The following is a 27,486-nucleotide window of genomic DNA, read 5'->3' as shown; positions in this document are numbered from 1 at the left end:
ACACTGGCGCTCTCACACATCCGTTGTCTTCGGCTCTGTAAAAGTTGGCAGTGACTGGACTTTGCCAGGATCAATGTAATTACATTGAGTTTGACCCGTCTGTAGAATAAACATGTCTGCTTTTCCTCTGTAGGACCTCTTCCTGAGCCAGCGTCAGAGGAGGAGGAGGAGGTGAGAGGAGCACACACACATGCACACACACACACACACACACGCACACATACACACACACACACAGACACACACACGCACACATACACGCACGCACGCACACACATGCACACCCAGACACACACACACTCACACACACACACACACACACACACACATACACACACACAAAGAGTACAGATAGTGGCCACTCCTCTCTGGACATTGTTGGAAGCAGAGTTGTGTTTTCTGTCAAAAGTCTAAAACACCATACATGGTAGAGCGGGTCGTCCTCCATTTGAGAGATCGGCAGTTCGATCCCCAGCTCCCCGGTCCACATGTCAAAGTGTCCTTGGGCAAGACACTGAACCCCGAATTGCATTCAGATGGTATGTAGATGTCCACTGCCATCAGTGGGAATGGGTGAATGTGACAAAAAGTGTGAAAGCGTCTTGAGTAGTCAGAAGACTAGAAAGACGCTATATAAGGGCACACTCACACTGTCCATCCGTACCCTACGCAGCAGCCCGCATCGGCCAACACGATACACCTAAAAAACGCCACTATTATTCTAGGGTTTTCCTCGACTAAAGAAATTCTTCAACTAATTTTGTGGACTAATCGATTTTTTGATTTTAACCAACAGATCTGTAAAACAAAGTTTCTGACGTGCTTCTGAGTTTCTTGGAAATAAGTTGTTCAGCCCTGACTAAAGAAATCTCGCTTGAAAAAATGATCAATGAGTCGACTAATGGACCGAGAGGGCCAAGCATAGAGTCTTCACTCTGTGCGCTGCCGGCCAGAACGGCTCAACAGTTACATAGTCTAGGGCTTTTATTGTGAAAGGTAAGGGCTGAAGGACTGAATCTGGTTTGCGCTGCCTCTGTCGAGACTGAAAGGCGTAAAGTTTGCCTTCTTTAATCCGAATACAGAGCTTCACTGTGGTTGTTTTATAATCCTCATGCTTTTCTTCGCGGATTTTATTCTCAGAACTAAAAATAATTCACACCACGTAATATTTGCGTTCTGTTTGAAAGTACTCTATAATAATTATTACTACTTTTATAAAAGATAGTGTGACTTGTTGCTGCTCGTGAGGGAATTGTTGGGTCTCTGTAAATCATAAATAAGTCAGAGTGTGGTCTCTGAAAAAGTATATAATCACCCGTGTCACAAAAACTGGTCAAAATCAAAGAAGCCCAAGTGGAGATGTCCTGACTTTAGCTTCAAATGCGGGTCACCATCCCAAAACACTGGATCCTACATTTCCCATAATGCAACTCAATAGATAACCCAAATATTTTTACTAATTCAGTAGCACCCTTTATCATCTTGATGAAAAAACAACGGACTGCCCCTTTAATCAGCAGTGTGTTGGTGTGACATCCCACAAGCAGCGCAGGGCCAGTTTATCAAAAGTAAACTCCAAACACACACACACACACACACACAAACGCACACACACACGGGAAAAGTGGATTGGTCCTCTGGTGACATTGTGGCTGACCCTTCACCATGGCAACAGCTCACCAGTGTGCTCTCTCTCTCTCTCTCTCTCTCTCTCTCTCTCTCTCTCTCTCTCTCTCTCTCTCTCTCTCTCTCTCTCTCTCTCTCTCTCTCTCTCTCTCTCTCTCTCTCTCTCTCTCTCTCTCTCTCTCTCTCTCTCTCTCTCTCTCTCTCTCTCTCTCTCTCTCTCTCTCTCTCTCTCTCTCTCTCTCTCTCTTTCTCTCTCTCTCTCTCTCTCTCTCTCTCTCTCTCTCTCTCTCTCTCCCCCCTCCTGGAGGATCATGGATTGAAGTGGCTTTGACTCTCGGGGCGAGTTGGGGATTATTCTAATGAGATGACTAACGAGCGCGGTTCACACACTCACATGCCGGCCGATGTTCCTCTACTGCAGCAAGAACAATCACTCATTCTCCACATTACATAAGAACTCATGCCCACCTCTGACCTGGTATGTGTGTGCGCCGTCTGTTTCATGGTTAAAGAAGCTGATGGGGCTGATTGACACATATTAAACAGAAGCTTTTTAGTTGAGATGTTCTCAGGTTCAGCCACCGGGCCTCATTCTCCAACTCTTCTTAACAAGAAAGTGCTTTTTTTCTTTTTGGGGCTTTTTGTTTTTTATTGGAGAGAGAGAAAGAGAGAAAGAGAGTGAGAGGACAACATGCAGAAAGGGCTGGAATTGAACCCAGGGAACCTCTTCAATTTCTGCGTGCGGCTGTGTGCACATGGCCCCACAGTGGGAGTCAGATCTCATGACTGTTCAATTCTGGGAGCCGTTCAGAGGTGAAAATACCTTTTTGAGGGTTGATTAAACATGTTATTATTAGAGATGCACCGATCTGGGATATCAGCTCTGATAATGACTAAATGCTGGCCGATCCAGCATTCTGATCCAGTCATTTCTTTTTTATTAATCTCATACACAGCAATAAAGTTACAGCGATCTACTCACTTCAATTCTATGTTTGCAAAGCTGGTTAGGGTTTTATATTACATTTATAAATATCCGTTTGCACTTTACATGGAAGTGTTATTTATTTATTTTTGCTGCTATTGTACACTTTGTGGGCGACACAGTGGGGTGTTGGTTAGCACTGTTGCCTCACAGTGAGAGGGTTTCTGGTTTGAATCCCGGCTGGGGTCCTTCTGTGTGGAGTTTGCATGTTCTCCCCGTGTCTGCGTGGGTTTTCTCCGGGTTCTCCGGTTTCCTCCCACAGTCCAAAGACGTGCAGGTGTTCGGTTCATTGATGACTCTAAATCACCCGTAGGTGTGAATGGTTGTCTGTCTCTGTTCGTCTCTATGTGCCCTGTGATAGACTGGCGTCCTGTCCAGTGTGTACCCCACCTCAAGCCCGATGTCAGCTGGGATCAGCTCCAGCCCCCCGCGACCCCGACAGGGACAAGCGGTTGAAGATGAATGAATGAATGAATGTACACTTTGTTAATTGAGTACATTTATATCTGTGTTAATCTGTTACCTTTTTTTAACCAGGCTAAATGTTTATGTCAAGGCCTGAAGCCTTCACTCACATGGACAGGTTTACGCTTCATTCATTCAACAGTAGGATCGGATCGGTATCAGGTATCGGCAGATACGCTCAGCATAGGTATTGGTATCTGATTGGATCGGTGCATCTTTATTTATTACAGTGTGTTTATTACAGCTGTCCGTGCATCACTGTCACAGGAGGAGGCAGAAGTGCTGCGAAGTGCTGGCGTCAGCATGAACCCCGCACTGCAGATCCAGGACAGGCGATGAAATTTGGGCGCAATGATACAAAGAACAGCTCCTTTTGTTCATACCAAAAGAACCGTGACATTGAAGTTTTCAGTACTTTAAGAGGACAGAGGCACTTTAAGAACATATTCTGAATCCCCAGACTTTCCTTAGGAGCAGAATTGAAGAGAGAATGTAGATATTGGTGAGTGAGGCCTGTTGCAACAAACCCTCCTGGACAAACAGAGTTAATGTGGCTGGTGGAACTTAAGTCCATTAAAAGAAGAGTGCAGCTGTTGGGCTTTAGTGTGTGCATGTGTTATAAGCCGCTCCAAGCAGCTCTTGTGTTCTGCGGCTGCTGGGATGCCAGTGTGATACATACAGCCAACGTACAGCTGAGCCAGTTCACACATTGGTGCCGACACTGAGCCTCAACTTTAATAAGTGACTGATGAGAATATGAGCGAGGCACGCTGCCGTCAGCTGGTCTGACCGCCCCCTGCTGGACAACACCTCGACAATCACACAGCCATGCAGGCGTTCATCAGGAACAACAGGGAGCAGCACACTGATACGGATAAGGAGAGTTCAACAATTCAACCAAATAAAACAAATCCATGAGTGGACTGAACAAATGCAACTGAAGCCCCACTGACTTACTCACGGAGTTGTTACGGAGCTTTGGACCGTCTTTGTCCTCTTGACTGGACATTATTTGATCCACTTGTGTTTCCAAAATCAGCTGTCCATGTCAGTGTGGACATCTGACAGTGATTCTCCTTCTGTCCTGCAGGCGGCAGCACTGGTGAAGCCTACAGTGTCTGTGAGCTCCTCAGCCTCCAGTGCCTCCTCCAACGCCTCCCTGCCAGCAGAGGTACACAACATATTTTTACAGACATATGTGTTTTTTTTTACAGTTTGAAGTACGACCTGTCAGACAGTAGGCCCGTTTATCCCATCAACTCACAGAGAAAAGTGTTAGAGCAAGGCAAAAGCAATAGAAATGTCAATCAAATCAGACATGAGGTTTAAAAAATACATCAAATTTAATACACATAGAGCAGGAATAGAGTTTTACATGATACCCTTTCGTATCCATCATGTTCTGCTTCTGACTTAGTGAAGACTGCGGAAATATTTCAAAACTAAAGTCCTCATTTCAAGAGATGCCACAATATTTTGAGAAACGGTTGTTTTTATTGTAGATGGACAACATTTTACAGGAACAACCTTTTTTACAAAGAGTCCCGGCATCATAAGAATATTACAATGTTTTTCTTGGGAGGACTTTCTTTCTTGTACATGTGATGTCACCAGATGTCAGGACAATGTTTCGCTCAAAACCATTTACTGATTCCTTCATTTCAATTGAGAAAGATACTTTGGTGTAAAACTGGTGTGTATGAGACCCTGAAGGGGATGGGAGGCCTGGAAACCGTTAATACACTGATCTTTCAGTTGAGTGAGCAAAGTGATGAACCTGGAAATATGGAGCGATAGATGAGGAAAAGTTTACAAAAATATGGTCTATAAATTAGAGCTGGACCCGTGTATCGGTCAGACTATTATCAGCTGTTGTTAGCACCGTCACATCCGTATCAGTCAGTATCAGCGTGTGTGTTTTCTCAATATCAAATCCTTTTTAACAGAGCATGTGCAGAAAATGATGCTCGGGGTCCTTTAGAAGTGGTGCCATAGAGCCATTTATTTTGTTATTATTTTATGCAGTTATTCTATTTAAATGGTCAGCAGTTGACTAATGCTGAATATTAAGTTTATTTGCCATGTTTAAATGTTTTTATTATATATGTTTTATTTCCCCTGTTTATGTCTAGAATTGGTTGACAATGTTACAAAGGGCTTAAAGTTCTAGAGCTGTTTTAGATGAATACTTAATTTGATATATTTTCTCCTGGTTCAGGTTCACAAATGGTTTCTTGCTTTAACCCCTGAATGTAATACATTGCACTGTATATATAATGTTAGATATTCTTTCATAAAGTTATTTGTTTAGGGGAGCATCCTTCTGAGCACTGAAATCCGTCTCAAAAACTCCATATTGGCCCGGCCCTGTTATTAAAGATGCAGCTGGCAACATTTGACCATATTCACTGAAGACGACACTCTGCTCAGATAGAAAAACATCAATCATTCGGTTTTAGATAAAAAAACATGCCTCTATGTGCACGTAGAGCTTGTTGCTTGTTTTGCAAAAATCCACCTCGCACGTATCCTCCTGTCCACTTAGCACAGTTCACAATTCGTTCACAAAATGCCACAGACCCCCCCCCCCCCCTCGCGCATGTGAGAATATCACTGGCACACGCCTCAAGCTAGGCATACGCTAAATGACATAAGCAGTTGCTATCTATGAGTAAGTTAGCCAGCCTACCTCCATGTACCACGTACTCCATGCTGTTTATTGATGAGAGAAGAGACGGGCGCGTTCACAGGAATCTGGTGCACGCGCACTGACCAGCACTCGATGGGAGGGAGCGGAGGAGCTCGGTCGATGGTAGAGGGGGAGGGGCGTGAGAGTTGGAAACATTTGAGATTTGACCAAGATTGAGTCAACTCGATCTGCCAGACTGCAGTTTTGATCCTTAAAGTAAGTGTGTGTGTGTGTGTGTGTGTCTGTGTGTCTGTGTGTGTGTCTGTGCGTGTCTCTCCAGGTGGAGCCAGCCCCCGCAGCTGAAAGCCTGGGTCTGGGCATGTCACTGGCCCAGGCCAAAGAGAGAGCCCGTCAGAAACGAGCCGCCAAGAAAGCCCCGACCATGGACTGGAGCAAGAGGAACGAACTGTTCAGCAACTTATAGACGACGACATCATCACCATCATCATCGCGGCGTCTCCTCCCGACGTGTCTTACTGCCCCGTGTCTGCTCTCTGATTGATTGGGTTTTAACTGACACCATGTTCATTTAGAACATTCTACGCTCATATTGAACAGTATTATTTGATGATTTCATTTGTTTTAATTGAGTTCTGCCACTTTTCATGTTTTAATAATGGCTGACGTTGTGTTAATATATTAAGAAAAATGTGTAAGAGAGAAAAAAATAGCCATGTACAGTTTCTCATATGAAAAAGGACTGTGTACGGAATTAAGGGGCATCGGGGGAAATAGATTTATCTGCAGATTTTTTAGTCAAAATCTTAAATTGAATGTCAGTAGCTGTGGCGTGAAAGTGTAACGACGGCTGAAGGGACGAAAGCTCTGCCGGCCCGACCGGAAACACGTCCGGTCGTCTCTCCCTCCACCGTTTGTCATCGTGTACAATTCAAAGAGATTCCAGATTGTTTTTTTTCACGTAACTTTCTAGTTGATTGTACATACATGAATAAATGATTTTAAGAGGACATTTTATTTTGCCTGACTCGAGAGAGTAAGCTGCATCGGTCAGTCAGACTACTTTGACGCTCTGGCCCTGATGGCTCTGTGCTGTAGAATGTATCCATGAGCACTGACAAATACAATGTTTGGATCAAATGGGATTCAGTGTGGTTTGTAATGTTTTTTTTTATAGAATTGTTTCATTCATTTCTGTTGGTGTCATAGAACATCGAACAGCAACAACAAAATGAGAGGTACATCAGGATTTCATCTCTATGTTTCTGTTTAATGCTTCCCTCAATACTCCGCACAGACCCACTCCCACTCTACCCACCCCTTCAAATCTCAGTATTGGTCCACATTTGAGACTGGACACACCACCACACATGCACAAAAAAAAAGAAAGAAGAGGAATGAAAAAGGGGGTTCTGAGGACGTGCTCTAAAGGGCATTATAAATTTGGCTCCAAATATCAAATTGTTTATTTTTATTCTTGTACATTGATCTATTGATACACAAGCAGTACTTCATCAAGGCCAAGTCCAATTCTCTAATGAAGGTGCTTCTTATTCTTCCAGTTTTGCAATATGTGTGTTTTGAGGATAAGAGAGAGAAAGAGTGTGGGTTTTCTCATCCCCTCTATATCTTGAAGACTACACTAGCACACAAACCAGTCTGGGTTGTAATGTAGGAAGGGAAAAAGCATCTCAGAGCTGCACTTTTAACATTTTTATACCAACACTTTGCATCACAGAGGGTGAACTCTAGCCTCGGGAGGCCATCCTGATCTCTGAGCTCCATTGTATTTTACTCTCAGATCATTTGGAGAAGTTTGCCAAGCGTCCGAACCAATCAGAGTTGGTTTTGAGGCGGATTTAAGTGTGACGTAACAAGACGCGACTGTTCAGTGTAAACAACATGGAGGCTTCTGCGGATGAGATGAGCAGCTATGGATCAAGCTGCTCACTGACTCTTTTTTCTCTGGATCCTTCTGTTGAATATGGACCCGGGCTCCTGAAAATGGGCCTTTGATCCGTGAATTCACGTTACACAAACAACAAATCTCCTTTACCAACATGTTGTTTACTTTCTGAGCTTTGCCTCGAGGCTGCTAGTACGTCACAGGCTTCATTGATCTGATTGGTTGATTTGACCCGTATGTTGGTGATAGACAGATGGTTTATCCAATCAGAAACCAGGATTTTGGGCAGAACCAGAGTTCCCAGATGGAGATGCTGAGAAAAAGAGAATTAATCCATCTGGAGGAGTGAGGTTAGGTAAACCCACCCTCTGAATACACCCGCACAGACATTTCCTCAGTACAAATTCTCCCTTTAATGATTTCCAGGATGATAAGGAATTCAGTGGAAAGATGAATAAAAAGTAACAGGTATCATCCAAAATAGTACAGAGGAATCAATAGTGCCACACAATCCCTGATTTTTATGTATTTATTATTTTATACAGTGCATCCAAATCTCCCTGCAAACATTTGGGAAGAACCGAGGCTGTTTGTAAAGTCGCTCCTCAGTAAGTGTAGTATGGCAGTGGACGTTTCTGTGCACACATACAAAGAGAGGGTTAGGTTATCAAAGTAACAGAACACTGTTAAGTTCATTGTACCATCTCCTCCAGATATCTGGCTCCAGTAAACTCCTGAATGAACCGCTTCTGTTAACTCTTAAGTTCATCAATCCAAATCTACGTTAACGCATGTGGAAGAGCCAGCAGCCGATCACACAGCACGCTACACCTCCATAGTAACATGTTAACCGAGATGAAATGATTGGATCAGTCAGTGCAGCAGTAAAAAGTCAGTAAGACCAGAGAGTTGACCTCTTCACTGGAGTCTGGAGTGTGCTGGAATAAATGAAATGATACATTAGCTCGGTGGCTGGCATGAATCCCTTCTTAGAATTGAGCTGGTCATCGTAATAAGCTGGATTGATATTACATGAAATATGAAATACAATGTCAATAAAGTGCAAACAGATGTACAGAAAATGTTTTATGACTGAGTATTCTGTGACATCGTAGGATTTAAAACGACTCGACAGTAACATCGGGTGTTTGGTTTGTTTCGTGGGTGGAGGTTAAAGGTGGAATCTGGAGAATGAGCAGAACTCCTCCCTCTAGTGTCTCGAGATCGTAGTCACAACAACAAAAAATAACTCCAGCAGTCAGGTTGCCAGGTTTGTTGCAGAGTGTGTCAGTGATCAGCCTGCTCCATGTCAGTGATGAATCATACAGGGGAACCACTCATTTGGACCAATCAATTCATCTGACAACAGTGTTTAACATTAGCCAGTCTTCAACTGGAAGTTTTTCCGTGAATGGTTCGGAATCCATTAGCTAGCTCTCAACTCAAAACAATTCTTGTTTCTGTAGCAACAGACAACCCTGGCAACCAGCAACGCCCAACGCTTTCAGCTGCTACAATGGAAACAGAACGGGACAGAAAGTCATTGTCAAACCTGTCAAACAAATTTAAAATTTAAATCCAGACTAAATATATTTTTTTATGGAAAAGCCATACTTTCATCCTGTACCTCTCAAAACGCATGTGGGTGTATCTTTTTTAAACATAGTTTTTAATAAAGATCCTACATATTCAACATTTAAGGTTCTATGAACCGCTGACAGAGACCATGTAGGTGATTAAAATGACAAATTTCTCTACTTTGAATACAGTTGGAAACATTTGGGATCATGTAAGCACAGAGCTCAACTAAATACATTACAAAGGTTTAGTCATTTTTAGATCTTGAATTGAAATCAGAGGACCTGGAGGGTGTAAATGTTAAAGCAGGAAACAAAAGGCTCCAGCTGGTTTCTTTACACCTTCACTTTTATAATGCATAGTTTATTCTTTTTTTACAATGGTGTTCCAATGTTTAAATGGATTCTAATGAAACATTATTCCAGCGGCACACTCCAGACTCCGTCAGAGTCCAGTCACTTTGAAATAATGAACATATTCTTTCAGACCTGTACTTGAAAAGCTTTAGAACAAGCTGCTGTTGAAATGTTTAAAAGCGTCTCCCATTCTTTGACAGCAGAGCACGTACAGGAGATTCACTTCATAGCACCCTGAGGTGAGCTGTTGGAGGGCGGTGCACTGAGCTCCAGCTCCCACCTGATCCACGACGCTTTAAAGAAAGAATGCTTCCTCACTCTGCGCTCACAGAAGACTTTGGTCAAAAACATGTCCAATCATATCAGGAATATGCTGCTTTAAATACAAGAAACAATATTTTCCCCATGTTATAGACAATAAGCAGCAGAATATATAGAACACAGTTATGCTAATATACAGTAGAATGATTTCCGCAGTCAATAGGAACTCCATTTGTTAAAAAAACAAATATAGAAGTATAAATATACTCAGTATAAAGATATCTGACTACACACACATACAGTACACACAGACAGTTACCGTGAATAAAATGGACCCTCATTCCCTTTAGTGATAATATAGCAAACGCACACACGCACAGACGTCTGGAAACTCATCTTGCAGCTGCAGTTTGTTGTTGCTCCAGTAACATTCCCAGGTGTGTGTCCTAAGGCGAAGTGCTCGCGTTGAAAAACTGGGCAATATTGAGGAAAAGTTGTGCAGGAAATCCTCAAATGTGCACCTTTGGAGGGTTTCCCCCTGGGCATAAATGAAGTTTCTATGACGAGGCCTTCACTGTCTCTGTTCTTACCGGCGTCAGAGGCTCCTCTTCCTTGGCTGGCTTCTGTTGTGTCTGCCGCTCTCCTGAGAACGGACATTTGGGAGGCAGAGGTCAGGGTGTCACTCCAACATGGCGTCCAGCTGGTCGGCCAGGTCATCAAACATGTTACCGATGTCATCCAGAATATTCCCTGCTGCCTTCACTGTGCTGCCGCCGCCGCCGCCGCTGTGAAACAGACATGGCTGTCAGCTACTGATATATGTCAGGGTGGTGCTGACAAACAAAAGTACTTTGTACATCACTATACCAGGATACAAGTCGGGGAACTTACTGACTGAAATATTCATGAAGCCCAACATGTTCTTTTTGAGATTCATTACAAAATAAAGAAATAAATAATGCACTCAATGCACTAAAAATAAAAAGTTTCCAAGGTTCCTTCTCTTTTAAAAGAATAATTTTCCAGGACTTTCCCAGGAAAGTGTCTTGGAAATACAGGACAGCACTGTTCTAAAGTCAGCACTTTAGAACAGTGCTAACGCATTATTATTCACTTAACATAAAATGACGTGTGCTCATAATTACAGGCATATACTTCATGCTATGCTCCGTTGCTGCTGACTTCCCATTCCTACTACAGCAACCTAGAAGGGCCAAAACTCAAACTCTAAATTTCTAAATTCTTAAAGCACTAACTTGATGAGCAAGAATGGCTGAGTGGACGTGTATTCAGCTCAGGTCCAGGGTTTAGGCTGGACAGTTTTCATCTTTCATCATTTAAAGGTTCACATTTGTGCTGTGTGGCTCTTTTTATGTCTCCCTTACTTTCCCTAACTTATTTTATTTATTATTTTCTTATAGCACTAGCTGGATGAGCAGGACCGGCTACATGTAGCACTTTACTTCTCTCACTTTTATATGCAGTATATCAAAGACGCTGCTGAAATAAAACTCAACAGGTCACTGTTATTGGAAACGATACAAGTCCATCTACAGCATTTCCACCGGGCTCCACAGAATGACATGGAGCCAAAATGAAAAGGGAGCGTTCGGCTTTCCACCTGGTAAACCCGTTTTGAAATAGCTTATCCTACCAACAAGTCGGGTTTACGTAGGCCATCTGAGTGAGGGGCAAACATACAATTGCATTGTTCGAAGACAACTACATTATTTCCAGGATATTTGGTCATTTGAATCAATTTCAAGTGCTTCCATGACTAGAAAACTAGTCTGTTACATTTCCAGATGGCCATCACAGTTGATATACAGTTTATGCTCCTTAAGTATGGATGTGTAAAAGAAAAAAAAGAAAAAAGCAGACCCCCACAACCTAAAGACAAGTGTTAATTTATGGTAACAGTTCAATGTTATCGGTGCCATATCCAGCTATCTCAGTCTGTGGCTCTCAAACTGTACCATGCATTACAATTAGTCTTGTGTGTGATGATTTACACTCATCATAAGTAAATGTATAACCTGACTCTGACTTAAGGTGGATTGACTCTCATTGTCTCAGCTTACCCATCTGGGAACTCTGGTTTGGAGATTTTTTCTGGGAAGGGGAATCAGATCAACAAAGCGTATGACGCACTAACACAGCGTCAAGGCAAAGCTCAGAAATTAAACAACATGTTGGTAAAGGATGAGAAAAGCCTCCAATGTGGTTTTTTGCTCTTCTTTCAGAGACGGAATACTCTCTAATTCTAATAAAACATGATCCATAGGTGCTCATCTCATCCCTGTAAGCCGCCATGTTTTTTACACTTCTTGTCACACAGTCACTTCTTGTTTCGTCACTTAAATCTGCCTCCAAACCAACGCTACAATGGAGCTCAGAGATCGGGATGGTGTCACAAGGCTAGGAAAGGTGTGCCTTGGAAATACTTGTCTTGGGAGAAAACTGAACCACTGCTCTAAACTGCAGTTACACTTGCTCTGTCCTGCATGTCCATGACACACCACTGTTGTACTGATGTGAGTGTAGTGCTGTAGTGCTCACCTGTCCACGCTGCTCCCCTCTGCCAGTTTGTTCTCCACCACTTTGAGAGCAGCCTCCAGTGACGTGCTGGTTTGCTCCAGCCTCTTCTGAGCCAGCACCTCCAGACCGGCCAGGGTTGTCCCCACTTTCCCTGCCTGACCCTGGGGGGCTGAGTTGTGGTACGAAGGGGCCGGAGAGGACGGAGTGGTGAAGGCAACGCTCTGGGCCATGGTAAGGTTCAATCCTGACGGACAATAAATAAGGGAATAATCTGTCATCCAACATAAATGAAGCACAGGCGTTTATTTGTATGCTGGTCAGTGTTACCTGCTGCTGGTGCTGACACCATGCCGGGCTGCGGGAGTCTGGATACAGACAGAGCAGCAGCATGCTGCGGACTCTCTGGCTTGGACATCGCTGTGTGTGTGTTCCCAGGTATACACGTCTGTGTGTGTACACTGCCGCCCAGCTGGGAGACTGTGTGAATCTGTACGCTGGTTAGTTTAGGAATGGCTGTTTGTGCACAAGTTTGTACTGAAGGGAGAGTTTTCTGGGGGGTTGTGGGTTTTCTGTGTGCAGGACTGGAAGGTTTTGAGGACACTGGAGGCTTTGGGCCTTTCCCCATGGAGCCTACTCTCTGAAACATCTTCCCCGGCCTCTGCCACTCATCATCGCTCAGTGCCCTGACATCGTTATGCGTTTGGAAGCTGTTGGCTTGGATTGGGTGGGTGTAGTCTCTGCTGGGGGAGGTAGCCTCCTCAGGTGTCAACGAGTCTTTGTCTTTGGGTTTGTGACGTCTTTTCACCGTGTCGGACTCTTTCAGATTGAACTCTGGGAGCTCCAGGCTGGTCAGGGTCTGGGCTGGACGCTCTGGAGGAGTTGTAACTACAGCTTCTGTGCGGGGGGCAACTGCTATCCTGGGCCGCTGTTTGATAGTGAGGTTGCCTTCCTCAGCGAAAGGTAGGTGGTCAGTGGAGCTGTGCTGTGGAGATGCCGTAGCACTCTTTGACATCCTTTCACTTTTCTTTGCTCTCTCAAGTGTTCCCTCTGTCCCTCCACCTCTTTGTCTTCCAGTCTCAAATTCTGTCCTCTCGCTTCCTGTCCTCCTCAGGCCCCCCAGGCCCAGTGCAGGGACAGGTTTGGAGTGCTGCAGGATGATGTGAGGAGTCGTCCCGTGTGGAAACGGGGAGGTCACAGGGATGAAAACAGGTGAAACTGAGACATGAGGTGGTGGTATATCTATCCTCCTGGATGGACTACTGCTGCTGCTACCCTCTAGCCTGGCTGCGATGCTCCTCACGCTGCCTGCCCCCTCCGTCTCCACCCCTCCCTGCACCTCTAGCTCCTCCACTTTCCGGTTACCTGGTTGGTGTGCAGGGCTGCCGCTTACCGAGCTCATCCTCTTAGGTGGTGGCGGGGGCGGGCCTTTGCGTCTGGATCTCACAGCGAACGAGTGGCTGCGGTTGATTTGGCGTTGGGTCCCTGTGGCGCTAGTGTGCCCACGTCCCGGCCTGCGCGACAGGGTGGCATAGGAGGGCATGGCTGCAGAGGAAGCCGAAGTGCAGGGGGGTGCAGGGTCATCGTCTTCTGGCTCGCCATCGGACAAAGCGTAGCGAGTCAGGCTTTGGGCACGTTTCATGTACGGGCCTCTGTGGGTGTCACCAGCTGGACCCTGTCCAGGTCGGGGACCCAGGACAGGGACCGAACCAGGCAGAGGTTTGGAGGGCAGCCGTGGAGCACCATTGACGCCTCCTGCCTGGGGGAGGAGGTAACTGAAGGCCTTCTGTGTTGGGGAAGGCTGCGGAGACGGAGATGAAGGAGAGGAGGGCGGTTGATGCTGAGGCTGATGGAGGCAGTTAGGGGATTGGAAGTGTTTGGCCTTGGGTGGGACAGCTGGGTAAGCAAAGCGAGGCATCTTGCTGGGGGTTAGCGGAGGCGTCAGCGGGGAGAAGGGAAGTTTGTTGGGGGTAGTAGAGCGACTCAGGTGCTCCCACATCTCTGTGGGTCTTTGTCTACTTCTCCCTCCAGGACTGCTTCCTCCAAGCTTGGCCTCCTCCCCCGCACCACTCCCTAGGCTCTCCTCCGACCGGCTGGATATCCTGGCTGAAGACGGTGGAGCTTGGTGATCTTGAGAGTGCCCTGAATTTGAATTCCCAGAATTCCCTGATCCCCGTGATCGCACGCTAATGCTCTCCTGACTGACTGACATGGAAGACATTACTGCTGCAGAGGTCACGCCCCTGATTCCGAATGCCTCGGTGACTCCTCCTCCCGCCCTGCCCATCATAGCGCTCTGCAGCTCGGCACTCAACTCGCTGTCCTGGAAGGAGAGGAGGGCCCTGGGGGTGCGAGGGGAAGGGCAGCAGTCGTCAGGAGGTGCGTGCACGCTGTATGTTGGTGTGTGTTCGATAGCCACCAGTTCTAGGGCGGCGGGGGGCTTCCGTCGGAGAGTTCCGCCTCCAGCTCTGTCTGCGTTGTTACGAGAGCGCTGCAGGTCGCAAAGTCTCTTCACTGCTAACATTAGCTTCTTCTGATGGCCTGAAACAGAAATATCTGATATTAATCTATGCAGAACACAGCGGCCTCTCATGACTCAGGTGCTGTAAAGACAACATTCCTGATGTGAAAGTTACTTCTTGACCCTTAAAACAGTTTTTTGTTTTTTTTTTACTTTAGGTCAACTTCCTCACTTTTTCTAGAGCTTTCAATTTTATTTCAGGATCTTTCTTAAGGGCAAAGGTCAAAAAAAGAACAGCTTCAACTCACAAACCACGCATATCTACAGTAAATTTAATAGAAATCCGGTCTAACTGCTCACCCAGTTTGGTGATGCCTATCTCCTGCAGGTCCTCCCAGGTGATGTCTTTGACAATAGTAATGGAGTCATAGCCGTTGTCACATAATCTCTTCTGATACTGAGGCAGTCCAATCACACTCAGCCACTCCCCCAGGTCCGACTGAGAGCAACAGACACAAAGAGTCAGGTCAATCAGAATCATCCTGGATGTTGTGCTTGGCTGATTTTAAACGTTCTGTGTGTCACTGTGTACCAACGGGTGAACTAGTTGTAACATGACTTAAAAATTTGACATTCCCTGACTTTCCCGGTTGCCTCAAACAGCCTGTGGCCTGACTTCTATATAAAGGTCTCGGGAACAATTTTAATCAATAATTTCAATTTTTCGTGATTTAAATACTGTATATTCTGGTTTTAGCTAGCTAATGTTGACTTGCTTGCCAATACGGATGAATTGCAAGCTAGCTGACGGTAAAACACTGTCTTGAGTGGATCACGTCAGCTAATTCATCTGGACTCTCTGGGATCTAACTGGTTTTCTGTTTGCAATTATTGTATCAGCTAAAGTTATGAAGCAAGCAACGCCAGATCCATGCAGTGCAGCTAAGTCCAAAGTTTTACAACAAATCCATGAGAAGTAGCTGCATTTCATGAGTTACAACATGCATTAGAGGTGTCTCCTCACAGGAATGTAATCAGGCAGCCACTCTGGGATGCTCAGCTTGCCAATCTCCATTGAGATCTTCTTTCTGTGGCCTGGTTTGGTCACTCCGACTGCTGTCAGGTCCTGAAGAACAAAACACATGTAGGAACTTCAAAAACAAGAGAGAAGACATTGCATCCTTCAAAGATTTACTGCTACAGTCCAATTAGTAAATGAGTTGGTCTTGATTTACAGGAAAATGAAAGCTATACAATATGTCACCAGGATTTGCAGTATACATGAAGGAAACAATGCAGACATGCAAAAACGGATGGAGAAAGAAGGTGGTAAAAAAAAAAAAAACACACACACACACACCTCAGGGGTCATCCTGCTGATGGTGGGTACATCATATCCTGCGTTGATGAAGTTGGATGTGTAATGCTCCAACTGGAACTCACACAACCACTGATAGATGGCCTCAGAGTCCTGACAAGAGAGGCAGAATGTTTGTGAGACTGTGTCTCTCACACACACACACACACGCACACACGCACACACGCGCATGCACGCACACGCACACGCACACGCATACACACCTTGCCCTTCAGAAGCTCTTCTGGCCTCACAAAGCCTTTCTGAGGAGTGCCGTTGGCGTGCCGACGGGAACCACCTAGAAAACACACATGATCAATCGTACAGGACGACAGCCTCCATCATGCTTTATTGTGGGTGTCTGCAGGGTCAGCACACCCTGACAGAAACAAGGCAACAGTGTAACATCACCAAGACAAAGACTCAACAGGTAGAAGCACGTACAGCAAGACTGGTATATCGGTCATCACAGACATCGGTATCTATCTATCGGCATATATGCGATATGTGTCGACATGAAAACCTTTTTTACAGAACACATAAAACAATGCTGGGGGTCATTTAGAGATTGATACTGACTGATACTGAACATGAAGCTTATTTAGTTATTTGTAATTATTCTTTATTTAAAGTTGAAATCCATAAGATTTCATCTATTTAACTGTCTTTTAAGTTTGTATCCATCAAAGAGTGACTTAAAACAACGGTGATAGATCACATGACCCACTAATGAAAGCACTTGTTGCCTCTTTGCCGAGAAATCTGAGTGTCTGTGGTGACATTCCCTCGCTATATTCAAATGTTAGCGATGCTTTTCACGTCAGTCAGCAGCGGTTGGTCTGCCCAGGTGGAGCTGGTCACTGCTGATTATGCTGCGTTCCATTGTACTCAGAAATCAGGAACTTTCTACTTCTGACGAGTAAAAGTGCAATGAAATGGAAAGTTCAAGTCCTAATTCCGAGTCACGCTCGCTCTGATGTGTCTGACCGGTGCAGGAACATTTCATTTCTTCTGACTCACAATGGCGGATCAATAGAAATATGGAGCATACAGTTATACAGTAAACACTGTTCAGTTTCCAAAGGAACTCTTACGGCCAAAGCGGCCGCTAGATGCAAAGTGTTTCAAATTTGAAAATTACAACTTTAATTGGTCGGCAATTGATTGATACTGAACATTACGTTAATTTTGCTATTTATTTCATTTTCATTCTTTATTTTATCAGAGTTGATTTCAATATTTGGTTGACACATAGAAACTGTTTATTTTCATTCCAGCTCAAAAATTCACAATAATGGCGACAGTATTTATTTCTTAAAAATCCCATATTGACCCTAGACAAGTGTCTGGTAACAAATGCTTAGAATAATACACATTTGAGCGAGTTCCCTCATATAGTGTGTATGAACATGGGTCATGTTCATCAGGCTGAATGAGTCTTCTTGCAGCTGTTGTTTTTGTGTCACTCCAGGTGAGTGAAGGTGTGTTATCTACCTGATCTGAAAACCCACTGAACACACTCGTGACTCATCTCTCCTTCAGTCACTTCACATTACCACAGATCTCTGAGGAATGCTCCTTTCCTCACATTTCTCCACCTCTACCCAGGTTTTGCCTCAGGCCAGTGTTTTCATCCTTTTTCTTTCTGCTCTTTAATACCTCACAGTGCATCTACCTTTTGATGATCACAAACACACAGAGGAGTGATTTGAAAGATGACTGATATTTTTTAGGACCTTCATAATAAGGCATAAGTCAACATTAGTGTAAACGCTTATCTGCTTTCTTCTTTAAGTACAGAACTTGAGCCAGGAAAAGAAGTAGATCACTAATTTACATGTTGTGTTATTACAGAAGTGTTAAAATAAGCCAGGTTTGGCACTATGCAGATTGATAGAAACTGACTTTGTATTACACTTCTGTTGTGTACAGACCATAGACTGTATATAAAGAGGGATGTGAAGCCAAAACATCTGGATAGGCCCCTTGTGGTTGAGATGGTTTCCGACGTTTTAGGTAGTTCTGATCATGGTTTGTTCAAGTGATCATTTTTCAGTTCGTTTAGTTTGGCTTATTTAATGCTTAAAAAACAAGGCGAAATGTCATGATTGACAGCTGGGATGGATTTGTGATTGGTTGAGCTGGTGACATCGATCCCGCGGATCCCTACTGCACAGGCTAAGGTTGCAAATGACAACACAGCGGTTCCCATATTTGGGATATTTTGGCTTCACTTATGTACAGTGGGAGGAAGTGGAGCTGTGACGTCCATCTTTATATACAGTATGTGGTACATATTAAACAAACACGATACAAGGTGGGTAAACTTTTTTAACAGGTCAGGCTAACTATTTCCCCCTGCCACCAGTTTATGCTAAGCTAAAGCTAACCATGTCCTGACTCCTGTTCTGATACCAGTGTGATATCAATCTTTTCATCCAACCCCAGAGAAGAAGTGTATTTCTATTGGGAAATAATACTTTTAGATGAATCCAAAAGTTAAGACGCCCTGGGGCCAAAGAACCTCAGGTTTTCCGAATCTAGACCGGATGCTTTCCACTTTTCTTTGTTATTTTTCTCTACTTTGTTGTGAAGGTCAGGGGGCCCAAAGAGCAATGCACACAGCACCTTGTGGAGAGGTATTTGGCCTTGGGGCAAGAGACAAAGCTTTTGGCTCGAGAAGCGGGCTGCTCCTCACAAAGCTCAGATAAAATAAGGTGTGTACACTCCAAAAAACAGTGATTTTATATATACGTTTAGAATAAAATTCTTTTAAAAGCTTGTTGTTTTACCAATATTTTCTATCTCTGACCACTCTAACAGAAGAGAAGAAAAATTGCAACAAAAAAAATAGCGCAAATGTTAAATTTGGACCTAGAAAATTCATGTCAGTTCATCAGGAGCATTTTCTCACTGCATCCGCATTGATTCAAATAAACACTAATGTGAGGTGAGCGGTCACATCTAACTAGTGAAAGAAATGCTGGTTCCCCTGCAGTCTGGACACACATCAAACAATCCACACATGACTTCTTACCCTTCAGGAGGAAGGAAAACGGCAGAGCTCCTGATGTTTGGCACTTCATCCCTCCTTCTGACTATCCTTCACGCAGACCGACATTTCTTCCAGTTTTTGTCCTCTGATCTGTTCTCTTTCTCCTTCATTTGACAAATATGTTGTGCTCTTTCTGCTTCTGTTCCTGTCTCCTCCCTCTGACCCCTCCCTCCAACTCCTCATTTCTCTTCTCCTTCACTTTAACCCTCCCTCCTATTCAGCCTGAGGTCAACAGACATCCTCTGCTTCAAGTCACAACATTACATTTACAAAGCCTCTTCTCAGCATGTCTAGAGAACAGCTTGAAATGTGCACTTTTCTGTTACTTTTCTGCACCTGCCATGCACTGAAAAATACATTCTGCTAGCCTGTAGTGTGTCCTTAAACAGGTGATCAGGTGCTATCATGAGCTGTGTGTGTTTAGAGAAGCGTTTGGGTTTTATTGGTTTCTGTGGTGAGGTGAGGTCAGCCTTTACTCTCTCCTCTCCTCTCATTTCCTTTCAGACTGACAGCAATAACTACTCTACCTGCAGAACCAAACCACTACTGCTATATTTGCCTTTAATCACATTCCTCAGGTAGAAGTAGGCCCAGTGATGTTTAACATGTTACAGTGATAGTATCTGGGGCTTTCATGCTGTTCACCATCATGTATACCTTGGGTATGAGTCCTAAAATGTATCCAAGTCTCAGGAAATGAAGGGAATTAAGTTTATCTTCTTTCTTGGTTTTCTTGCACTGATATAATCTTACCCTCCAAAATACGGATTAATAGGAGCACATTTAGGACAAAACATCATAGATTTTAAGACTAAAGTCAAAATGTTATGAGAAATAAGTCGGAATTTCTAGAAAAAGGTCATTATATTTAGAGAAAAAAACTACAATACTTACATATATATAGTATAAATAGTTAAACATTAACAACAAAAGGTCATAAAATAAATTTCAAATTCATCTTCATTTTTTTTTTTAGCATTTGCTGAATGCCAAGCTTAAATCAGAGTGAATCCTCAATTATTATTCCTCTGCAGTCTCTGCAGGAGTCGAGGAGTTTGGAAAGTTAAGATTATGTGGATTTCCCAAACAAACTAATGTCTTTGGCCAGTTTCCCCCACCTGTGTTAATGCACTGCCTTCCTTTTTCTAAGCTTAACAGTGGAGGCCATGGATAAGAGCACCTGTCTCAGAGTTATAACGCAAATGTGTAACCAGTGTGACTGCAGTGTGTGTACACTTTTTAGTGGAGTGAAAGCGTAGGGTTGTGTAGACTCAGGAAATGCTATGTCTACCCAAACTAATCATACTATACATACATCATTTGTTGTCAAACAACCATTTCATTGTTATTCTTTATTATATTATTCTGTTAAGTTATTCCCATATTCATATCACGACTTTTTAAGTTTTTCAACTGTGAAAAAAGATTGTGTTGGTAGAAAGGAGAAGTCTCATCATTAGAATTGATAGAATTCTCATCAAACAGAAGACAGAACGTGTTTTATTCTCTGACCAACCTGTGGATCCGTCTGCCTGTTTGCTGTGGTCGGCTCCTGCAATGTGAAGATGGTCTCCTGGTTCACCAGCAGAGGGCGCCAGCTGCACACCAGAAATCATGAAGGAAGATACAATGGGTACAAGCGAAGATTCTCGAGAATTACTGAGGTGCACTGCAGACAATATATCCAACAAGGAGAGTCCCATCACTGGTAACATTGTAAGTGACGTGACCTCTGTGTGGTAATAGTGGAGAAATCTGAGCAGATCTAACCTTGCCAGTGTCAGCATTGTGGCGATTGTGAATCCCATTCTGTTTGTGGCTGCTGTCTGAGCTCTGGCCGCTACCGGCGCTGCGGCTGCTGCCAACACTGCCGGCACTGCCAATGCTGTTCCTGTCACCTGAGAGTAAACAAATGGAGAACGATCACACTGAATCAGACCCGCAAAGAACGTGATAGTTCAGAAATCAGGAGAGAACGTCAGATCGGAGAGGAGAATTTGTAGCTTTAGGTATGTGGTCTGAGAGCCCCGCAAAAACACTTTTAACAAGCTATTAGAAATTCCTTTTCACCCTAAATAGAGAGATTTAACATTTAATAAGTGTATTTACTTTCTTTCCCAGAGTCGAATAGTTAGAAAAGCCTGAAAGCTAACCTGGCTGTCTAAAGTGAAAAATAGGTCCATCAACAATTCTAAAGTTCACTAATTATATATAATTTCTTTAATCTGTACATTAACAGAAATGTAAAACTGACGATTTGTGATTTTAAGGTGACTTACATGGTGCAACAAACAACAGTTCAAGAAAGCAAGTTACAGCATGAACCCCCCCGAAATCACATTTATGTTTTTTTATGAACTAAACAAACAACATGTCAAAGCATCTTAATTAGCTTTTATTCTTTAGATATCAATCCTCTGATCTGACACTCAAACGATATCGCAATATTTCTATAAATGATAAACGATCTGGAATTATAGACGACATAATCTCCTTGCTTATGAAAACAAAACAACACTTGTCATAAATCAACACAGATGACAGGACTTTCGATGGAGACAGCTGCACCAGCAAGCTGGAAAAAAAGAAACAGGAATAACAAAGGGCTTAAAGATAAGGCTTTAAAAAAGTGTTGCTCACTTACCGTTATGTCCCGCTGCAAGATAACTCAGTGGGTATGGTTACTGGATTAGGGTTGCAGGGGGAGCATGGGATTTGCAGGGTGGCATGGTAAGGCCAATACGTTGGGATGTAAAGGGATAAAGATGGGAATAAGCTTCCTTAAAGAGGCCCAGTGTGTTAGAATGGCTAGGGTGGGATCTGGTCAAAAGGTTCACACAGAGTTGGTTGGCTGGCAGAGGTTTGGGACCACACACCCTTACCAGTGGGAGAGCTCCTGAGGACCCAAATGTCCTGAGTGGGGCTAGCAGGACTAGCTGGGGCTGAGAGCTGACTGTCAAGTGGAGCACCTAACAAACACACACACACTTTAGACACACACTCACTGTATGCCTCACATACTGTATCTAGCTGACACTGAGCACCAGCATCAGGGTCGGTCAAAGGGGACTGGGATCAGGGTGCTGTTTGGGAGGGAAATGTGAAACCTGGGATCATGGACGGATTATGAGACAATGGGCCTCTGGGCACAGACAAGGCCCAACGACCCTCCTGAGGAGCAAGACCCTCAGACTGACACACAAGAAACAAGCATCAACAGAAAACGTCATGGAGTGTTTTGAGCAGTTAGTTAAAATCTTCATCACCTCAAATAGCCAAATAGATCAACAGCTGATACCAAGTCCCTGACCCTCAACACTGCCCTTTCCCACCTGGACCAAAGCAACACACGTGAGAATTCTGTTCATAGACTATAGTTCAGCATTCAACACCATGGGGCCCTCCAAGCTCAGAGACATGGGACTGAACACTGCACTCTCATTCTGAACTTCCTGATAAGCACAGGGCTACGTGCTATGGGGGCATGAATGTGTCACAGGTGTTGAAAAGACACCCAGAGGAAAGTTGTGTGAGTGAGTGAGTGAGTGAGTACCTGTGGGATCATAGCCATATGAGTCATCAGTCTGAGGGGCGGGGCCGTGGCTTAAGGGAGGAGCTCTGGATGCAAAGTGTTGTCGTTGGCAAGGCATTGACGCTTGATGGGAGAGAGTGCCCCCTAGGGTCAGGGAGACAGGTTTGGGTTGAGACTGGCATGCATGATTCGGGGAAAGAAGTTCATGTAGATGCATGTGTGGTTTGTCAGTTATGGGAACAAGCTCTAAGACAGCAACAAAAAATACTCTAAGTCTGGTGCGCACGTTACAAACTTTATCATATATTCTTGTCTATTGAGTATTTAACAACAGCTAAAAAAAGGGCAAATTCATCGTAAATCCCCTCTGATGTTACATAAGAGGCCGCTGAAAGAGAGTGGAAGATCACTAGCAACGCTGAGGGCTTACTTTTCCTTTTGTTGCTGGTTCACGGTTGCTGACACCATTGACATTATCACAGAGCTCAGACACACACACACACACACAAAGAAAGATGTGCACACACACTACTGAGTCTGCCTCATAAGCAAAGAGCTTGTCACCGACTTAAAGTCAAACTCTCTTTCTCTTGTCTGTTCTCCCACGCGCGCACACACACACACACACACACACACACACACACACACACACACACACACACACACACACACACACACACACACACACACACACACACACACACACACACACACACACACACACACACACACACACACACACACACACACACACACACACACACACACACACACACACACACACACACACACACACACACACACACACACACACACACACACACACACACACACACACACACACCAAATGCAGACTGTGAGGGCTTTAACACTGAGCTGACACTTTGCAATCTGGCCATAGTAATCCTATTAATGTGTGGCTGTCTGTGTGTGTGTGTGTGTGTGTGTGTGTGTGTGTGTGTGTGTGTGTGTGTATTTCCTGGCTAGTTAAGGACCTTGAAATTAGGGGTTTGTAGCTTGTGTGTGTGTGTGTGTGTGTGTGTGTGTGTGTGTGTGTGTGTGTGTGTGTGTGTGTGTGTGTGTGTGTGTGTGTGTGTGTGTGTGTGTGTGTGTGCATCTATGTCTGTAGCTGTTTTTGGACCCCTCACTGTGCTCGTCTCGCTGTTTGAATGTCAATGGCTTTACAGCTGCAAAACAAGCATAGGGATCATATTCCTTTTATTCACAGGGATTAAATCCGATGATTTACAAGCATGCTGAACCCTCAGTGATCATGCGTACCAACATGATGGATCCTGCTTGTGTACAAGTGTCCAGATATAACCATAGCCCTGGGTTAAATTAGCCCTTTTTAACACCACTCTATTTTCCAGAAATAACTTTCCGGGACTTTTCCAGGACATTTTTAGCAATGATCCAGTCGGCACTACAGACAGGGTTCACGGCAGGTTCCTCTCTGTGCACGTCTGATTTAAAGAAAGTGCAGTCTATGGCTATGACTTATCTATGAAAACATCTTTTCCATGCTTAGAAAGTCTCAACTAATCCATATTCTCCCTCTTACTTTTTCCTTGTCTCTTTCTTTAAATAAAGAACAAAGAAAGAACAAAAAAAGAGCCAGGAAAAGTATCTGGCACCTGTCTTACTTAAAATCAATAAATAAATAAATAAAAGTAAGCCTGTTTTGATGCACACCATACGGTAGCTGTGTATTTTGGCTATAGTTATTTTGGAAATATCTCAGATTGTGCCAAAAATACTGGATCGGGTATTGGCAAGAATGCAACTTTATGCATCTGATAGCACATTATTTCGCCCTGAAAACTTTACAACAACTTTAAAATTACTTTCATTCAGATAAAACTGCTGTTTTCCCTGAAAATCAATACTTTTTCACTGCTCTAAAATAGTAGCATAGACAGCAAGTTTCCTTTTTAAAATAAATACAATATGATAAATATAATAAGAAATTACCATTTGAACGTTAACATGATCCTGAACATACAGTAACTTAGCCATTTCTGATGTCAGTGTTATCCATTTTGGGGAGCTCTGATAGGCTGGGAGTTAATTCTCAGCTAATTGAAATCATAAATGTCCACAACAACACAAGATTTTTCCAGGACAGTTTAAATTTTCTCTCATTTTCTATGTGTTTTCATGACTGGAAAATGTTTGTGTGTGAACCATGCTGTCACTTGAGCCCCCAGTGCTGCACTGGGACAAAGTTATCACAAACAGAGTAGGATGATGATGAAACATATATTCTTCTGCTGTGATCTCAGTGATCTTCTTTCATAGAAATAAGTGCCAGTTCCTTTTTTAACCCATGAGCCTGGTCTTCTATACCGTTATAGAGGGTGCAGCAGAAAAAGAAAGTAACCCAGTAAAATAATGCAAATGTTTCCGTCAGTACAGTACTTGAGTTAATGTTCTTTTCCCCTTGCCTCAATTTTATTACATTTCCTTGTGTCTAATTAAGGTTTTGTTTTGTGCTGCTTTGCGTTTGGTTCAGTCAAGTTTGATGTTTCTCAGTTTTTTTCTGCTAATTTTCTGTTATTCATTAATTTAACTTGTACAAAAAGTATATAACATGTAATGGACTTTGAATTGAGGTAAACAATAGTTTGAAAGAATGAAAAAGAAACATTACAATAAAGTAATGATAAAACAAAAAAAAAATGTATTTTGTGCTTATGGAGATATTGTGTGCAATCTGTTTGTCTACCTGCTCGTCTGCTGAGGACCTCCACCACAGAAGGGGGGAAGAAGCCCACCCGGTCCGTCCCCCGCTGGGTGTCATGGATGTGACCTTTCCAGCGGCCGTCTGAGTGCTGCTCCAGGACCTGAAGCCAATAAATCATGAGCATGCTTCAGCTGAAATATTTGTCACTGCAAACAGCATTAACCTCACAACGATTAACAATCACATTAGTCAAGACTATGGAACATGAACACTCCCTAACAAGTTATTCAAGCGTGTGAGAGCTTTGTTCACAGCAGGGGAAAAAAGGTGGCTGAAGAATTTGGAACTTTGACAGGTTTGTTTTCTACATTAGCTCTTGTCAACTGTACTTCAACTCTAAGTATGCATGTCATGTGTGTGACTCCCCCAGGCATGCTTTTAAGACCATAATGAGGGAGCCAATGAGCTGGAAGTACACAGTCTATTCATTGTGAGTGTTAAGAAAATGCCTGGAGTGGATAAAAACAAATACCCCTGCCTTCTGACACGATACGACACAACAACATACGAGTTCATACAGGAGTCTGGGATGTCACAATGACTTGTATAAAGATATCAAAATACACAGCTGTGAGCACATGAACACAAATGTGCACACACGTAAATTAGTGCAAACAGGGTGGGGGTGGGGGAATGAGCAAACAACTTGTTAATGAGAGAGTAAGAGCAGCAAGTTTGTGCCTGTTTCCCTGCTGCGGTCTCTGGCTCAGGGTACACCAAATTACCATGCAACATCGCACACAAATCCTAACAACAAGACGTCCCTCACAAAAGTCTTCCTCATATAATCCTTACACTGCCACTGAATAGACAGGGCGGAGCAGCTGCAGGCAGGTAAAACACCTCATGTACAAGCTCACCTGTATACGACCAGTAATAAAGTGATTGCTGTCTGCTCACAACAAAACACAACTAGAGACTATCTGGAGATGGGATCACACCAGCCGCAATACTAAATTGGGCCAGGGGTGTCAAGTCGTGGGCCAATGGCCCCTTCCCTACCTACAGGGGGTATGGGGGCCGTGACACACAGACTCACAAGGTCACGGCAGGTAACACCCTCACTTGGGAAAGGTGCAGCCAGGTGAATATACAAAGTTAAATGAGATTTTAATCTGAACCATTAAAAGTGATCCACACCAGCAGCGCCTTTTGAAGTGTTCTGTAGTGTTTTGTATGTCACTCATCAATCACGCAGAACATAAGCTTCTATTTCTACAAAGGTATCATTCCACATCATCTCCCAAAGGCAGGTGTGTGTGTGTGTGTGTGTGTGTGTGTGTGTGTGTGTGTGTGTGTGTGTGTGTGTGTGTGTGTGTGTGTGTGTGTGTGTGTGTGTTCACCACTGAAGAAGCAACTACCCGGTGTTTCTACACTCCATGGGCTACATGGAGTGTAGAACCATGATATTTAAACAGTGACTTTACAAACAAAGCTAACAAGGGCTGAGAAATACAGTTGTTATTGGATCCTCTGTCAATTTAGCAGGACTATGGCAGAGCAGTCTACCCAGGCAAACACAGGACTACTGCTGGGTAAACCTCTGACTTAATGTAGTAGACAATCGTTAGAGAGAAAGTTGCCTTCTCAACAAACAGACAAAAACAAGTACCATAATAAGATCTCCAGCCCGGAGGTTAAGAGCGGTGGGGTCGTGGAGGTTCCAGTAGTCCTTCACCGCTCTGACCTGGATAGAACTTGATGCCTCTGCACAGAGGAAGAAAGATACACACATCATTAGGATGTTTTCCGTGCCTCCATCTCAACCATAAATCAGCAGAAATTTCATAAAGGCATCGATGACCTATAAAAATAAGAGCTACCAACCTCTGAGCAGCTGTTTGATTTCCCTGCTGGCCGTGGAGGTGGTGAACTGGTTGACGATGTCCAATGCTGTCTGGTTATATGTGTTGCGTATGTTCACATTGATGCCTGCCTAGAAACACAAACAAACACACACACACAAACCGTGGGAT

General features: G+C 43.8%; 2 protein-coding genes across 3 annotated transcripts in view; one reads left to right on the top strand and one right to left on the bottom strand.

Moving 5' to 3' along the window:
* nherf1a (NHERF family PDZ scaffold protein 1a) overlaps positions 1-6,842 on the top strand; it is a 30,589-nt gene extending 23,747 nt beyond the window's left edge. Inside the window, exons 4-6 of the mRNA XM_083933247.1 lie at positions 134-171; positions 4,167-4,247; positions 6,046-6,842. Coding sequence (XP_083789373.1) covers positions 134-171; positions 4,167-4,247; positions 6,046-6,189 — 263 coding nt within the window. The 3' untranslated portion in view covers positions 6,190-6,842. The remainder of the gene's footprint in view (positions 1-133; positions 172-4,166; positions 4,248-6,045) is intronic.
* Positions 6,843-8,148: 1,306 nt separating this feature from the next.
* The window catches only part of LOC310961076 (CASK interacting protein 2), a 61,477-nt gene continuing 42,139 nt past the window's right edge, over positions 8,149-27,486 (bottom strand). For both annotated transcript variants that reach the window (XM_083933032.1, XM_083933033.1), the window contains 13 exons: positions 27,338-27,446; positions 27,123-27,217; positions 25,493-25,610; positions 22,786-22,908; positions 21,003-21,130; positions 20,749-20,830; positions 16,402-16,475; positions 16,181-16,291; positions 15,845-15,946; positions 15,181-15,319; positions 12,690-14,900; positions 12,384-12,606; positions 8,149-10,609 (listed from right to left, as the gene is read on the bottom strand). In XM_083933032.1, coding sequence (XP_083789158.1) covers positions 10,504-10,609; positions 12,384-12,606; positions 12,690-14,900; positions 15,181-15,319; positions 15,845-15,946; positions 16,181-16,291; positions 16,402-16,475; positions 20,749-20,830; positions 21,003-21,130; positions 22,786-22,908; positions 25,493-25,610; positions 27,123-27,217; positions 27,338-27,446 — 3,621 coding nt within the window. In that variant the 3' untranslated portion in view covers positions 8,149-10,503. The remainder of the gene's footprint in view (positions 10,610-12,383; positions 12,607-12,689; positions 14,901-15,180; positions 15,320-15,844; positions 15,947-16,180; positions 16,292-16,401; positions 16,476-20,748; positions 20,831-21,002; positions 21,131-22,785; positions 22,909-25,492; positions 25,611-27,122; positions 27,218-27,337; positions 27,447-27,486) is intronic.

The sequence above is a fragment of the Echiichthys vipera genome, assembly GCF_963691815.1.
Source record: "Echiichthys vipera genome assembly, chromosome: 18".
Taxonomy (NCBI): Eukaryota; Metazoa; Chordata; class Actinopteri; order Perciformes; family Trachinidae; genus Echiichthys; species Echiichthys vipera.
This window is presented reverse-complemented; position numbering and strand designations above follow the sequence as displayed.